This window comes from Brachyistius frenatus, unplaced genomic scaffold, assembly GCF_029030835.1.
Source record: "Brachyistius frenatus isolate BFR_SWC_R1_liver_20210118 unplaced genomic scaffold, ASM2903083v1 Contig_22, whole genome shotgun sequence".
Classification (NCBI taxonomy): Eukaryota; Metazoa; Chordata; class Actinopteri; family Embiotocidae; genus Brachyistius; species Brachyistius frenatus.
This window is the reverse complement of record NW_027210621.1, coordinates 28,020-43,108: the sequence shown is the minus strand read 5'-3', so window position 1 is coordinate 43,108 and position 15,089 is coordinate 28,020. Positions and strand designations below refer to the sequence as shown.

General features: G+C 43.1%; 1 protein-coding gene across 7 annotated transcripts in view; it reads right to left on the bottom strand.

The window, feature by feature from the left end:
• The window catches only part of LOC138619935 (protein phosphatase 3 catalytic subunit alpha-like), a 38,550-nt gene that overhangs the window by 9,387 nt on the left and 14,074 nt on the right, over positions 1-15,089 (bottom strand). For 5 of the 7 annotated variants that reach the window (XM_069696750.1, XM_069696754.1, XM_069696757.1 and 2 more), the window contains exons 2-9: positions 14,594-14,794; positions 11,568-11,692; positions 9,923-10,034; positions 7,353-7,498; positions 5,776-5,915; positions 4,342-4,419; positions 2,598-2,692; positions 2,217-2,342 (exon numbers count right to left, since the gene is read on the bottom strand). In XM_069696750.1, the coding sequence (XP_069552851.1) occupies positions 2,217-2,342; positions 2,598-2,692; positions 4,342-4,419; positions 5,776-5,915; positions 7,353-7,498; positions 9,923-10,034; positions 11,568-11,692; positions 14,594-14,794 (1,023 nt within the window). The remainder of the gene's footprint in view (positions 1-2,216; positions 2,343-2,597; positions 2,693-4,341; positions 4,420-5,775; positions 5,916-7,352; positions 7,499-9,922; positions 10,035-11,567; positions 11,693-14,593; positions 14,795-15,089) is intronic. The other 2 variants (XM_069696751.1, XM_069696753.1) reach the window with 1 other exon arrangement.

Sequence of the window (15,089 nt, the reverse complement as noted above, 5' to 3'; positions counted from 1 at the left end):
CAAAATAAAAGTGGAAAAATCAGATCACAGGCTGATCCAACTTCTGTGGAGATTCCTGAAGACAAGTCAAAATGAGGCTCAGTAGTGTGTGTGGCCTCCACGTGCCTGTATCACTCCCTACAACGCCTGGGCATGCTTCTGACGAGACCACGGATGTTCTCCTGAGGGATCTCCTCCCAGACCTGGATCAAAGCATCAGTCAACTCCTGGTCAGTCTGTGGTGGACGTGGCGTCGGTGGACGGAACGAGACACGATGTCCCAGATGTGCTGGATTGGATTCAGGTCTGGGGAACGGGCGGGCCGGTCCATAGCATCGATGCCTTCATCGTGCAAGAACTGCTGACACACTCCAGCCACATGAGGCCGAGCATTGTCACGCATCAGAAGGAACCCAGGGCCCACTGCAGCAGCATATAGTCTTCCAATGGGTCTGAGGATCTCATCCCGGTACCTAATGGCAGTCAGGGTACCTCTGGATAGCACATGGAGGGCTGTGCGGCCCTCCAAAGAAATGCCCCCCCAGACCATCGCTGACCCACCGCCAAACCGGTCATGCTGGAGGATGTTGCAGGCAGCAGAACGTTCTCCACGGCGTCTCCAGACTCTGTCACGTCTGTCACATGTGCTCAGTGTGAACCTGCTCTCATCCGTGAAGAGCGCAGGGCGCCGACGGAGAAGCTGCCAATCTTGGTGTTGTCTGTTAAATGCCGATCGCCCTGCACGGTGTTGGGCTGTAAGCACAGGTCCCACTTGTGGACGTCGGGCCCTCGTACCGCCCTCATGGAGTCTGTTTCTGACAGTTTGAGCAGAAACATGCACATTAGTGGCCTGCTGGAGGTCATTTTGTAGGGCTTTGGCAGCGCTCCTCCTGTTCCTCCTTGCACAAAGGAGCAGATAGCGGTCCCGCTGCTGGGTTGTTGTCCTCCTACGGCCCCCTCCACGTCTCCTGGTGGACCGGCCTGTCTCCTGGTATCTCCTCCGTGCTCTTGACACTGTGCTGACAGACACAGCAAACCTTCTTGCCACAGCGTGCGTTGATGTGCCATCCTGGATGAGCTGCACTGCCTGATCAACTTCTGTGGGTTGTAGACACCTCATGCTCCCTCTAGTGGTGAGGGCACTGGCAAAATGCAAAAGTGACCAAAAATCATCCAGAAAGGATGCGGACAGAGAAATGGTCTGTGGTCACCACCTGCAGAACCGTTCCTTTATAGGGTTGTCTTGATAATTGCCTCATTTCCACCTGTTGTCTGTTCCATTTGCACAACAGCAGGTGAAACTGATCCACAATCAGTGTTGCTTCCTAACTGGACAGGTTGATTTCCCAGAAGTGTGATTGACTTGGAGTTACATTGTGTTGTTTAAGTGTTCCCTTTATTTTTTTGAACCTCAGTGTTTTTTCTCAAAGGAGTCACAAACGATCATCTCAGTATTTTAAACTGGCTGCATTTGATATAAACATTCAATATTGTATCGTTGCATAAAACAGAAAATACAGAGAGGCATAATAGCTCCACTTAAAAATATTGTAACAAGGTAATTATTGTGTCACTAGTATGACTAAGTCAAAATTATTGATATATCTGACCTTTAGACCTTTAGACTGTCTCTTATATGAGTCATCATCAGTGTTATTGTTACCACTGTTATAATGTCTGCTGTGAAAATGGTCACACAAAGTAGAAATAAATATTTTATGAAAAAAAAAAAAGTGAAATTTGTTTTTCATATAATTTAATTGCCCTACTGTGGACAGTGGTAATATATATGATATGATAATGCCACAGTACAAAATATATGCACATCATGACTGAGCTCCCCTGTTTGGTTGGGAAGGTGTTCAAGGTGACAGGACAAAGATAAAAAGCTTCACATTCACACCTCTTTCCGAACACTTCACCTGTAAATTCAGGTGCATAAGATATATTTTGTTTTGACTCAAATATGGGATACAAACCTACAGTAGAATTATAAAGTTAACGTTAGACTTTGCAAGCCCAAATTCAGCCAAACAAACTCTCCAAACCTTGAGGCTTGTTTCTTTAATCATCACATCATCACCTTATCTTCGGTGATGTTTTTATTCTAATGAGGTGTGTGTGTGTGTGTGTGTGTGTGTGTGTGTGTGTGTGTGTGTGTGTGTGTGTGTGTGTGTGTGTGTGTGTGTGTGTGTGTGTGTGTGTGTGTGTGTGTGTGTGTGTGTGTGTGTGTGTACCTTTTTCTCCCACAAAAGGCAGCGACCATGTGAAGACGTCCATGAAGTTGGGCAGCCAGTAGGGGTGAGGAGAGCAGTTGAACTGACGGATGTTCATCACATTGTTCTCGTACTTCAGCACTGCCGCTACACACACACATGCAGATAATAGTCCTTTCAACTTTGTTGGAATAGGACACAACAACACTCCCTGAAGTTTTAATATGTTGTAGAAGAAGAGCATTATTTTACACGTTGAACATGAACATACTGTATGTTAAGGTGCTCAACACGTGCTTTAAGTGTTCATATTCAGCCTTATATTAACATACTGTCTAAACCACAGTGATAACACTTCAGCTTTTAGTGTGTGTTGAAGATATGTGTGTGTGCGTGTCAGACCTTTGTTGTTGTAGACATCCAGGTAGTTTGGAGCAGAGAAGATGGTGATGAGAGAGGGGAAACCTGTGGTCTGACTCTTCCTGTACATACGGTACCTGAGGAAAGAGAGTCAAACAAGCCGCCCACGTTACAGCTACTCAAATAAGACACCACATTGTGGATGGAAACTGAGGATGTGCTTCAGAGGTCATTAAACCAGACTGGGACTTGTTCAAGGCGAGACAGCCACACACTTAAAAACAAATAGAACAGAAATAGAGCAGAAGCTCTGGCAATAGCACGGAGGATGGCAGGAGAAAGTAGAAGGGCTACCGAGGGGGAACTGAAAGCCCCCCATATTTGAATGAAACTGATTTTTAGACCCAAATCTATTGACTTAGTAACAATAAAAAGAAAAGTCTGGATGCAATGAGTGTCATGTATGCACCTCATACTGCACTCATAATTCATCTATACCAACAAACACATTGCCACTAATTGTTGAGTGCTGAACTAATTCATCAGTAATTTAAAATGTTACTTATTTATTATTTGCAGATATAATTTTGATGTCCAGCAGAAATCATCGGCTTTTTAATTATTACAATAATTTTCATATTGTCTTTTATTATGAAGGTCAAATATCATCAGCTCAAGTCTTTGCCTGTTTGTTTGTTTGTTCACCATACACAGTGCCCGACTGAGAGCCAATCAAATGAAGACAAACTAATGGCTGTGATTTGTCTGTTTCACAATGATACATACTTTACTCTGTAGTTTACAGACAGTATACAATAAAGAAAAGCATATTTTCTCATACAAGGAAATACAACAATGAGTGTGCCATTATACCTCAATGAAGCTGCAGCTTTAGAACGCTGCCGATTAAACTCAATAGAGAGAAACCCATATTTCTCCAAAATCTGATAATTATCTATTTGTTTTCTGAGTGTTTCCAGGACCTGTTTCAACATCATAAATAGTCAGCTTCTATTTTTTCATCTGCAAGCAGATCCCATATTTTTTGCCGCATTGTAATGGGGAAGAATAGTAATCACCAAAAGCACATTCACAAATCGTGTTTCTTAGTGCCTTGAGTGGGTATAATTTATTTTGTCACGTTTTGTCTCCATGCTGCTGCTTATTTCATTGTATGAAGTCACTTTTCTTGACTATGCATAATAGGTGTCAGCAGTTTCAAATGAACACACTGTGTTTCATCTATACTCTGCCCACTAAAATGGTTTCCTTTGACCATCGTTTGGCTGCTAACCCAGACTACCCATCTGCAGACAAAATACTGTTAATGGGCTCCCCAAACAGCACAGCGCAGAACAGACACTCAGAATCGGGCTGCCTTAATTGCTGCATTATATCTAGAGGATTTTCACTTAGATAACAGATGCCACGGGTGGATTTGTGGGTCAGAAAATTGTGTGTTGCCCTCACCGTTTTATTTAGACTCGCAGTGCAAACCTTACGTGGCTCTTGGCCTTCCTGTGCCATTTTCTAGAGGTTAGTTAGTTAACCTGAATTTATTTCCGTCTGTCTGTCCTCTCAGTCAGACCAACTCCAAGAATGCTAATAACACAGTTTAAGGGTGACAGGGGGAAGATTGTGGAAGCTCTTTTCCTGTAATGTGCCGATTCCCAGACAAAGAAAAATAACAACTCAGAACATGAAATGTCGAGGTAAGCCATTAAATTAAATGGCGCTCCCATTTAGACCGAGAGAAGGTCTGAGCCGCGACAGTCAGACAGCTTACCCAGCATCCTGTGCTTCATGTGCTCTGATGATTGACAGCAGGTTGTTGGTCTGTAAGAACTCGCACACTGCCGGATAACTGTGAACAGAGAGAGAGAAAGACAGCAAAAGTGAGAGCAAGTTAGCTCATCTGAATTGAAGCATACAGGGAGAAAATATCCAAAAGGAAAACACAGTTTACACCACAAACATGTCATATGTTATTATACCAAGGCTGCTGTAAACCACAAAACAGATGGAAGTATTCAAAGTCGAGCAGTGTGCGATGAGTCGGCCTCTTGTTTTCTAATGTGATGTCTGACTGACACCAGCAGGGGGCATCACTGAGGACAGGCAGGCCTGAGCAGGGCTGATGGCTGCCTCAGTGCTGTGGGGGCTGAGTGTACACTAGTTGGTCGATTGATGCTGTGTCTCCTAAACATAGAAAATCAGTGTGTTCGCCACAAAGAACATGTCATAACACTGACTTCTAAACACCAGGAAATATGACCGCACCGACTCTCCATCTGTTACTCGGCTACAGCTTCTTGTCTTTACGGTCCTCCATTTTTACTTTTTTGTTTCAAGCTTTCATCTTCTCCTCCACCACCACCTCCACCACCACCTCCACCACCTCCACCACCACCACCCTCCTCCTATGTTGCTCTCCTTCTTTCTCTCACTGTATCTTAATATCACTCCATATCTGGCAGGAGTAGCCAGTCGTCATAGCAACAGAACCGTGCAGTCTCCCTGGGGATTGTGGGATATCGTTTCATGCTGAAACGGAACTATGTGTGTGTGTGTGTGTGTGTGTGTGTGTGTGTGTGTGTGTGTGTGTGTGTGTGTGTGTGTGTGTGTGTGTGTGTGTGTGTGTGTGTGTGTGTGTGTGTGTGTGTGAGAACTGGGCAAGATTTTCTGTCTCTTGTACAAATCCCAGTGATTGTTAGAGGATGTTGGAGGTGGAGTAAGTGTGCAGGATGCAGCTCATCTTTCTCTCTTTTCCTTGCTAACATCCCAAACCAACACGCTGAGTTCCACGGAAAACTTATTAGATTCCTGATTTGTGGATATGCGTCACATGTCGCTAACGCCAGGCACCCACAGAGCACCCAGATCATTAAAACACATTGAATGAGCCCAGAAAAACACAAACTCTGTAACACATTGGAAAACGTATCTTATTTCTGTTTCAGCGGGTAATTTTAAAGAACATTGTTCCTACTGTGTATTTTGTTTTATCTCTGAATATTGCATTCACTCTGGCTTGTTTGGATATCAGGTTAGTTCATATCTCTGAGCTTCACAAGCACCGGGATCTACTGCTCCAGGGCTGCCAGATTATATCCATCCTCATTCAGGTTGATTTTCTTCTAAAATAAACTGTCAGGCCTCTTATGTAATATTTCCTTTAGTTGGAAAAAACACTGTGAGGAGTGATTTTGCCCTCTTGTACCTGTAGAAATAGGAGCACCCTCTGACTGTGTTGTGGCCAAAGTACTCCTGGGTCTTCTCATTGCCAAAGTCTTCCAGGGGGTCGGCCCACAACAGGTCGCACATGGGCCCAAACGCCGGGGGCTCCTTGAACCGGTCCAACTAGTACGTACAACAGACACACACACACACACACACACACACACACACACAAATATGAGCTTACAGAAACACAAATGCTCACATAAAGATAAAAACACTCACAAAAGTATACAGAGACAAGAAAAGATATACAAAATATGTGCATTTTTTTTTCAGTCCAGCGCTCACAAACACATAAGCATGTACAGTATAAATCAGGAGAAAGAAAAGCAAACACATCAGACACATACACACACACACACAAACACATACTGTCAGAGCAGAGCATCTCCATGGCAACCCTCACCACACAGGGGGGAGAAGATGTCACACCAGCAGATTCACCATGGAAACACTGCCATTAGACGAGGAAGTGTGTTCTCATGTCTCCGTGTTCATGTATGTGCCTTTGTGTTCTGTAGTCCTGTGAACTCTATACATACATCTCTCAACGCTCTATCTATGGATTCATTTAGAGTTCATGCTCTAGTCAAGCATAAATTAAATTTGGTGTATGTACACGGCGGCTTGCAAGTGTGTTTGAGCGCAGCACATAACTCAATCGCATGTTACATTAATGATATTCTTTTTCCAATCAATCATATTACATCATTTCTTCTCTACGAAGGCGGCAAGCAAGAACAACAGAATTGGTGGATTTGAGTAAAATTGACAAACTGTGTGACGGCTAGAAAATAGTAGGCGACTTGTATTTTGTGTCTTTGTAAGTTAAATGGTTTTACCCCACAAAATGTATTGTATAACATACATCGCATGGAATTCAAATCTACACTCCGTAAATACTAAACACAATATCTACAAATAAAATGTCCACATCAACTATATTTTCTTTAAAAAAAAATACTTGTTACAATGGTTATTTCCTGTCTGTAACTCCGAGGACAGTAATGTAAGAGTCTGTCTAAAAAGAACAACTTATTACATTGAATACGGGATTTAAAGCAGCCACACTATATGTCATGACAAAAGGTTTGATGCCACTTACTGCTACTCAGCTAAGCTGGTTATTTTAGCAAGAGTTTGGTGGAATTTAGTAGAATAACAACTGAATTACTGAGATACCATTTCAGCAAAATCAATAATTTTCAATTTCTCTCTTCCTCTATGTACATTTTAGCTTCATGGTTAGTCGTGGCAAGCTCTTGATTTAACCGCCTTGTTATCTGTTTTTAGCACCAACTCACTGTGAAACCAAAGTGTAGCGCTCTGTTTGGTGTTTTTTTTAGCAATGTTTTGTAATTACTATAAAGTTAAGTTGTTTAGTCAGTTCTTATTCATTATCGCATTATATTTTGACTGGTAAGAGATGCCAAGAAATGTTTCAGCTTCACACAATTTTGACCAACTATGTTGACACTGCATTTTGCCCACTGCAGGTCAGCATTGTCAATTCAAAATGAAACGTACGTGCGTGTTTGTGTATTGCTCTTATCGTACCTTCTTGATGTCGTCCAGCGTGTGGATCTCTGGTGAAAGCCCCCCATGCACACACAGGAACTGCTGGTTCATCAGAGCTGCCAGGGGCAGGCAATCAAACGCCTCCATGCAGGAGTCATACACCTGTTCTGAGTACTTGATCTTACCTGGAGGTTGGAGGAGTGGAGAGATATTTCAAGACTCGAGTCAAAAGAAGTGCCTGAGTGTGTTTTGACATGCTTTGAACAGCCACCATCCCTGCAAATGTACAGTCAGTCTCTGTCACTGTGTTGGTGATGTGTACATATCACACACACTGCAACAAGGAGCGCAGAGAACAAACAAACATGCAGGCTTTACACGCACAGATCCGAAGAACTCAGTCATCTAAAAGCTTCAAACAGACTTGCACGGCTCCCCTAAAAACATAATTCAGCTCACTTGGGTGTAAAGGCGCTAACATGTAGGATTTTCACATAACACTTTATTAATTTATGCGGCCATCTCTCCTCCAGCACTCCCATATGACCCGTTTCTCTCCTCTCTGAAGATGCTGGATTTTGATTTAGAAATGCCACGTCCCAGAGACTGGTGAAGAGAAAAGAATAATTCTCTATATCACAGTACATATCATAGTATTATAGGCAACATATGGATGCAAAAACTTAGTTTCCAGTGAAGAAAATCTGACCCAGATATAAGCATGAAGCAGTGTAGAGGCGTCACTGTGAGGCAGACTTTTTGCTTTATGAAAAACTCTTTTGATTTGGCAGCAGTATCAATAACGACATCCAACACGCAGCATCTTTTAAACTTCATTTCAGCAATACATCTGACACAAAACAATATCACAGGATTAAAATAGCTGAAAGGAGATCGGAGGAGAGAGATAGACAAAGAAGAAAAAGGGTGAGCGGTGGACTTTAGACAAGAGCGGGCTGGGAGGAGGGAGGCGAGAAAAGAAGAATGATAATTTCATAAAGAGAGAAGGAGAGAGATTGATGGGAGGAGACATGAGAAGGAAGAGAGGTTAAAAGAGGAAGGAGAGGAGATGATGAGGGAGGAGGGAAGGGGGACCGTGAGGACATGAAAACGACACATACACAAATCAAAGCCAGTATTGTGGAGTACCAGCGTACAGTAGCCAACGTTTCTGTGTGTGTGTGACAGCGAGGAGTGTGTTTGTCAACCTCTCCATCTGCCTTGTGTAGAGCAAAAGCTCTTTATTGCCAGTCCACCAGTTGTCAGCTCCTTCCACACACACACACACACACACACACACACACACACACACACACACACACACACACACACACACACACACACACACACACACACACACACACACACACACACACACACACACACACACACACACGCTCAAACATTTATGAAGACACTGGCACATGCATGCAGTCACAGCACATGCACTTGCACACATTTGCGATACACACACACACGCCCTCTCTCACACACACACACACACACACACACACACACACACACACACACACACACACACACACACACACACACACACACACACACACACACACACACACACACACACACACAGCAGATGGTAATTGAGGGCGACCACTATTCGCCGTGAGCACCAGGGGAAATTAGCTTCCTTGTCCCTTGGCCAATCAGACACAGAGGAGTAAGTCCCTGAGCCAATCATTAAGGGCCAAATTAATTTGCTGCTAATCACCCACTCTCGGACAGGACGCCAAAACTCAGCGGCGGAGGAGTCAGAGAGAGACAGAGAGACAGAGAGAGAGACTGGGGAAGGGAGAAAAAGATGGAGGATGGATGGAGGGAGAGAAAAGAGACGGCAGAGTGGGAACAGAGGGATGAAACAACCAAAGGAAGGAGAGGAAGGATGGTGAAGGGGAGGAAGAGGAGAGAAGAGAAGAGAAGAGAAGAGAAGAGAAGAGAAGAGAAGAGAAGAGAAGAGAAGAGAAGAGAAGAGAAGAGAAGAGAAGAGAAGAGAAGAGAAGAGAAGAGAAGAGAAGAGAAGAGAAGAGAAGAGAAGAGAAGAGAAGAGAAGAGATCCTACAGAAAATACAGAAGTTTATAGCTGAATCAATGAAAGTACTGATTAGTTGATGAACAGAAAATGAATCTGTAACAACTGACTGTTCACCAAACCCAAGCAGAGAGCTATCCAATCAGAGCGAAGCAACCTGAACACACAGCAGGTCTGTCAAACTATCAACTTCTCCACATGTTGGATGGTGTCATTGTTTTAGCTTTTCAAAATCTGCTATTAAATTAGCGTGTAAGGCTAACTAACCTTCCACATACAAGACTAACTCAGTATCACTTTGAAGGTTAAGGAGCATTTCATGAGCCAACTCCATTTTGTAGGACGACAGATTACGTTCAAACCCTAAGCAGCTAAACAGGGTTATACATTATCCCTTATTTTTACTTATCATGTTAACATATAGCCAAACACTACACTGCAAAGAACGCATCTTTATCAACACAAACCAGTGAGGATGATGACTTTTCACCTGGTGCCATGCCTTAGCCATAAATTAAATAAATAAATAAACAAACAAACAAACAAAGAGGTGACTCACATTCTTGTTTGAAGGTGAAATATTCTGTCAGATGTCTACATTCATGGTTTCCCCGTAGAAGAAATAGCGTCTTTGGGTAGAGGATTTTGAGTGACCACAGGTACAGCACACACTAAATGTTCACCAGGAAGTGGAAAACATTAGAAACTGGTTAGAGTTAATCAGTTCTACATTTACAACAACATTCAACTTTCCAAAACAGATGTAGCTTCAGGAATCGAGGTACATATAAAGCTTTATAAGCAGAGCCTGTATAGATACTGTGTCGTGAAACAAATTACACTCATCACATGTTTAATGTGCACAGTGCTGTTGAAATATAAATATACCTTTCTGCCTTACGTTAAAAGTCGAGGGAACGAGGTCCAGTTATATGAGCACTGTACAGTAGATGGGGTGTTAATTTTTTTACCCTCAGGAGCTATCATCCCTCGCTTCTCATCTTCGTGCTAAGCTAAGCTGAGCATTTTCTGTAGCTTCATCTTTAAAGGAAATTGCACACAATGAAGACAACTTTTGCTTAAGTACTATACTAGGAAACTGTATGAGACAGAGATGGAGTCATTTCACTCAGTGTCACATTCAGTGTCCCTCATTAAACTCAAACTGGATATTCAGAGCTCGACACAGAATCACGATGGACATGTAACGAGGAATTCCCTCCCTGAAAGTGTCTCAATCCACTCCGGCTGAAATTAGGTGAGCCAAAAGCAAACTGATCCTCTCTAGACACAAACAAGAATCACCTCACATCTGACCACGCTGATTAAGTTATGAGATAAGAAACAGCTGTGTCTGTGTGTGACATCTTTGTCGCCCGGCATGCTATCACTGTTATCACTTAGTTAACCTTACAAATGGCTCGGAGGATGTTCTGTCACCTTTACAATGTCTCCTCTCCGCTCTCCATTACGTCCCCTGCCTGTGTGCCCTTGAAGTATGCTGGGAAGGTGGCCCAAATATTACTCCCTCTGCTCCAAACCCACTCCGTGTCAGTGACATATCCCATATGCCGTGGTGACTCAACAAGCTCAGACTTTCACGTGCTCGTACATTATGGATTCAAGTCACACAGCTGATCTGTGGTGCCAGACAACAGACACAGTCACAGAAACACTTTTATTGCACTCACATCCATCCTGAAGAATCAAATGTCCAAACAGCCGTGTGGATAGTACACCATCTCCAGCTTCCATGCATATTTCAGTACGTAGCGTATTATAGACTTGTTCATGATTACTGACCTTGAATTATTCCCTGTCCTATAGGAAAGCCCAAGCTACTAAATCTGAGTGAAAGCTGATCTTAATAACGAGGCTCCCTGTCCGTGAATTTTAAATTGCATCACTGTCAGACACGCTTGTGTCAGTGCTAATCTCAATTACCTTTTCTACACTTATATTACATTAAATACAGCGCAGTAGTGTAACTGTATACCCCAGTAGTGATATAAACCTCACCCCAGGAACACATATAATAGACTTCAGGGCAATGTACACCACAGAAACGGTTTTAGTTGGAAGCTCGCTCTATACATAATACAGTGAGGACAGCTTTTTGGAACGAATGCACATCCATCAAATGAATATCTGCAGGTCTGAGCCACACAGTGTGTAGAGTGTAATAATAGTAGATCCATCCTCACCTCAATACTGAAGTAGCCCCTGTCCACATAGTCCCCCAGGAAGAGGTAGCGTGTGTTGGCAGGAGAACCTCCCACTTCAAATAACTTCATCAGGTCGAAGAACTGGCCGTGGATGTCGCCACACACTGTTGGAAAAAAAGCACACAACATTGTTAAGATGGAGACCGTAGTTTTCAGGTCCCACATGTTAACAATTCAGTCAGCAAATATGGGACCGTCTTCGCTTCAATGGCTCCATATGGCCTGATTTGCATCTGCAGAGGTATATCTGTCCTGTCTGCTGATCTAGAAACATCACTCATCTGCCCGATGAAAGAAAAAAACAACAGCAAAATCCTCCTGAAAGAATCTGTTCCCATCGTTTGAGGTCTCTTTGTATCACATCTAAGCAAAGGGATGCTCAAACACTAATTTGTAGATGACCAAAAAAAAGGCCATTGTACATTTATGATAATCTCTGAGATATTTTAAAGCAAAATGGCAGAAACATTTGCCTGTTCCAGCTTCTCAAATACGCAAATTGGCTCCTTATTTTTCATTCTGGACTGTTAGTTGGGCACGTTGAGCAATATGAACATGTCACATTGTTGTGCTCCTGAAAATTGTCATCTGCTCTTTTCTATTTCCCAACATTTAGACAAAATGATTATTGAATAATGAAAAAAATATTCAATGGTTTGACTGATATTACAACAAATATAAGTTGCAATTGTAAGACTTTTACTGTTGTGCTGCAGATCATGTCGTTTGAATTCAAAAGTAACAATTTCTGCACGATTCGTTCTGTATAGGATACCATGTAATTTACTTCATGTTAACAGAAATCCCACTTTTGAAATCTTGATCTTAACGTCTGATTACACACACACACACACACACACACACACACACACACACACACACACACACACACACACACACACACACACACACACACACACACACACACACACTTCTCTTATTCTCTTGGCTGCATTTCTCACAGTTTTTGCCACAGATTTGTTCCAAGTCACTTCCAGGAGTCTCGGGGCTGCACATGCTGAAGACTTCATATTTTGAAAGACTTCAGGACTGTCTGTCTGTATGATCTGCCAGCATACATCTTCCCATCCGCCTCCCTCACCATCTGTCTGGCCCTCTCCTTTCACTTTTAGTTGATGTCATAGTTCCCCTCTGCAGCCATTTTATGACGGACGTTTTGCATCTGTCTGACCGGTGACGTCTGTCCGTCTCTCCATCTGCTCGCAGAGTTAATGTCTGTTTTTGTGTCGACTCGTAAGCATTCACTTTAATTTGAACTGGGAATTGGAAATGCAAAATGTCATGAGTGAAATGGAGCCGTACCTGTCTGCCTCCTCAGACCTGTCTCAGTATTCTCCCAGAAGCCTTCATGTGACATCCTAAAAGCCTGTCAGTTCACGTTTTAGCCACCCTCCTGCCTTTCTATTCTCTGGTCTATCTTTTACAAGAATCTACAGAGAGCCCATCAAAGTGATCAACTTTTTTGAATATTTTTTGAATATTTCCTCAATATCACATTTGCTTGAAGCCCTCTCTACATGAATCTGCCGAGTTTCATCTCAGAAATGTTTCCAATGATATTGCAGACAATAAATTCTCTCAGGTGTGTTTCTGGGTCAGAATCTGTAGGTGTGCAGGAGCTTGGAAACAGGGATCAATATGTTGCTCATTGGGAATGAACAGGTTTGAGAACCTCTGCACTAAGCTGCTTATGATCGACTGTCTCTCCATCTGCCTGTCTATCTGTCCTTGTCCCCGGGGATCTCTACCTGTGAAAGCTGAATTATGTTCCCACTCTGCGTGGGCACAATGTCCCACACAGAATTACTGTATCTCACTGCTCACATTTGCAGAAACGAACGTGCACACATGCACAGACATATAGGTACATTAGCCGAGCAGTGTCAATAGGTTGCGAGTGTCTGAGTCTGCCTGCCTGCTTGTCTACGTCCTCTCTCATTGTTTGAGAAACTTGTTTTCCATTTCATTCATTGATCTCGATCTCTCCCCTTCGCCTCCTCTCGACTTTCTCCTCACTTTGTACCATTTCCCTGGCAGGGGAACACATGCAGATATTACCGAAGCCAGCGCCTGCCATTGTGAGGTGCATAAGTGCAAATTGGTTCTCTCAGTGAAGTGCGACCGAACAACAGTTCATATTAAAAGTGTGGCAGATACATATGGCAGATTAATGAATCGACGAATGGATTCTGATTAATACATAATTACTGATCTTTTTGCTCCACAGCTCCGTTTCTTGATGTCTCTGTTTGAGCGTTTGGCTGTTTCTCTCTGTGTTCTCACTGTAAAATGTCCATTCACTTCTCACTCACACATTTAAACAAACATGTAGCTGTTTTTGGGTGTGGGTTGCCTCAATACAAGCTTCGAAAACATTTTCTTTTTACAATAAAATTTGGGTTAGCAGATTATTTACTGTATTGTCAGGACTTTGACGAGAAGATCGATACCACTGTCATGTTTGTGCGGTAAATTATGAAGCTAGAGCCAGCAGCCAGCTAGCTTAGTTACTGAACACAGGAGGAAACAGCGAGCCAGGCTCTGTCCAACAAAATCAGGTTTAATAAAAGTAAAGCTTGCAAATGTACACACTCTTTCTAGCTATTTTATTCTGTACAAAAACTTAAGTGTAAAAAAAGCCATTTATCTTTTTATGTCTTGGTCTGGTGGTAGTTAAGAGGCAGCTAGTGAGGAGTGGAGGCAAAAAACTCTCAGCCAAAAAAATAGAGATAGATTGGCCATCAGATTGACCAAACAAGATAAAATGAGAATTGGCGAGCTGGCTGTTTTCACACCAGCTAAGCAGGTGGTAGAGAGTGGTGTCGATCTTCTCTTCGGTCTTTTGACAAGAAAGAAAAAAAAAAAACACATGTTTCTGAAAATGTCAAACTCTTCTTTCAACAGATTTCAAGTTCAGCTATTTTCTATTCACTAAATTACAGACAGCAATCTAAACTTCCTCTCTCTTCATCACTGCACCATACCCGTGACTGGCGCCTCAATGTCCAACATAGTGCGCTCCTGGCGCAGGATGGCGGCGCCCTCATCGATGATGCGCAGGGCCACGGCCTCCTCGAGCCGACCCTCTTTCGTGAGGTGAGCTTTGAGCAGGTCCACCCGCGGCCGGCCCTCGGCGTCAAACACCTCCTTCATGGTCAGCCGGTGGGCCAGGGGGAAGGGGACTGCTGAGGACGGAGGTAGGGAGGGATGGAGAGGACAGGGATGAAATGGAAGGAGAGGAAGGTGTCGAGAGAGATGAAGGCAGAGGAGAATCAAAGATGGAAAGAAGAGGCGGATGATGAGGATAGGGAGGAGGGTTTGAATGGGTTTATGGACATATGGATGGAGGTGAGTTTGGGAATGAGAAGGGTTGAAGGAAAAGAAGAGAAGGATGTTTATTATAATGCAAAATATGATTTATTGATATTTCCTGTATTCTTCAACAAGCTTGCCCACAATTGTCAGAGGCCTTCAATCTTG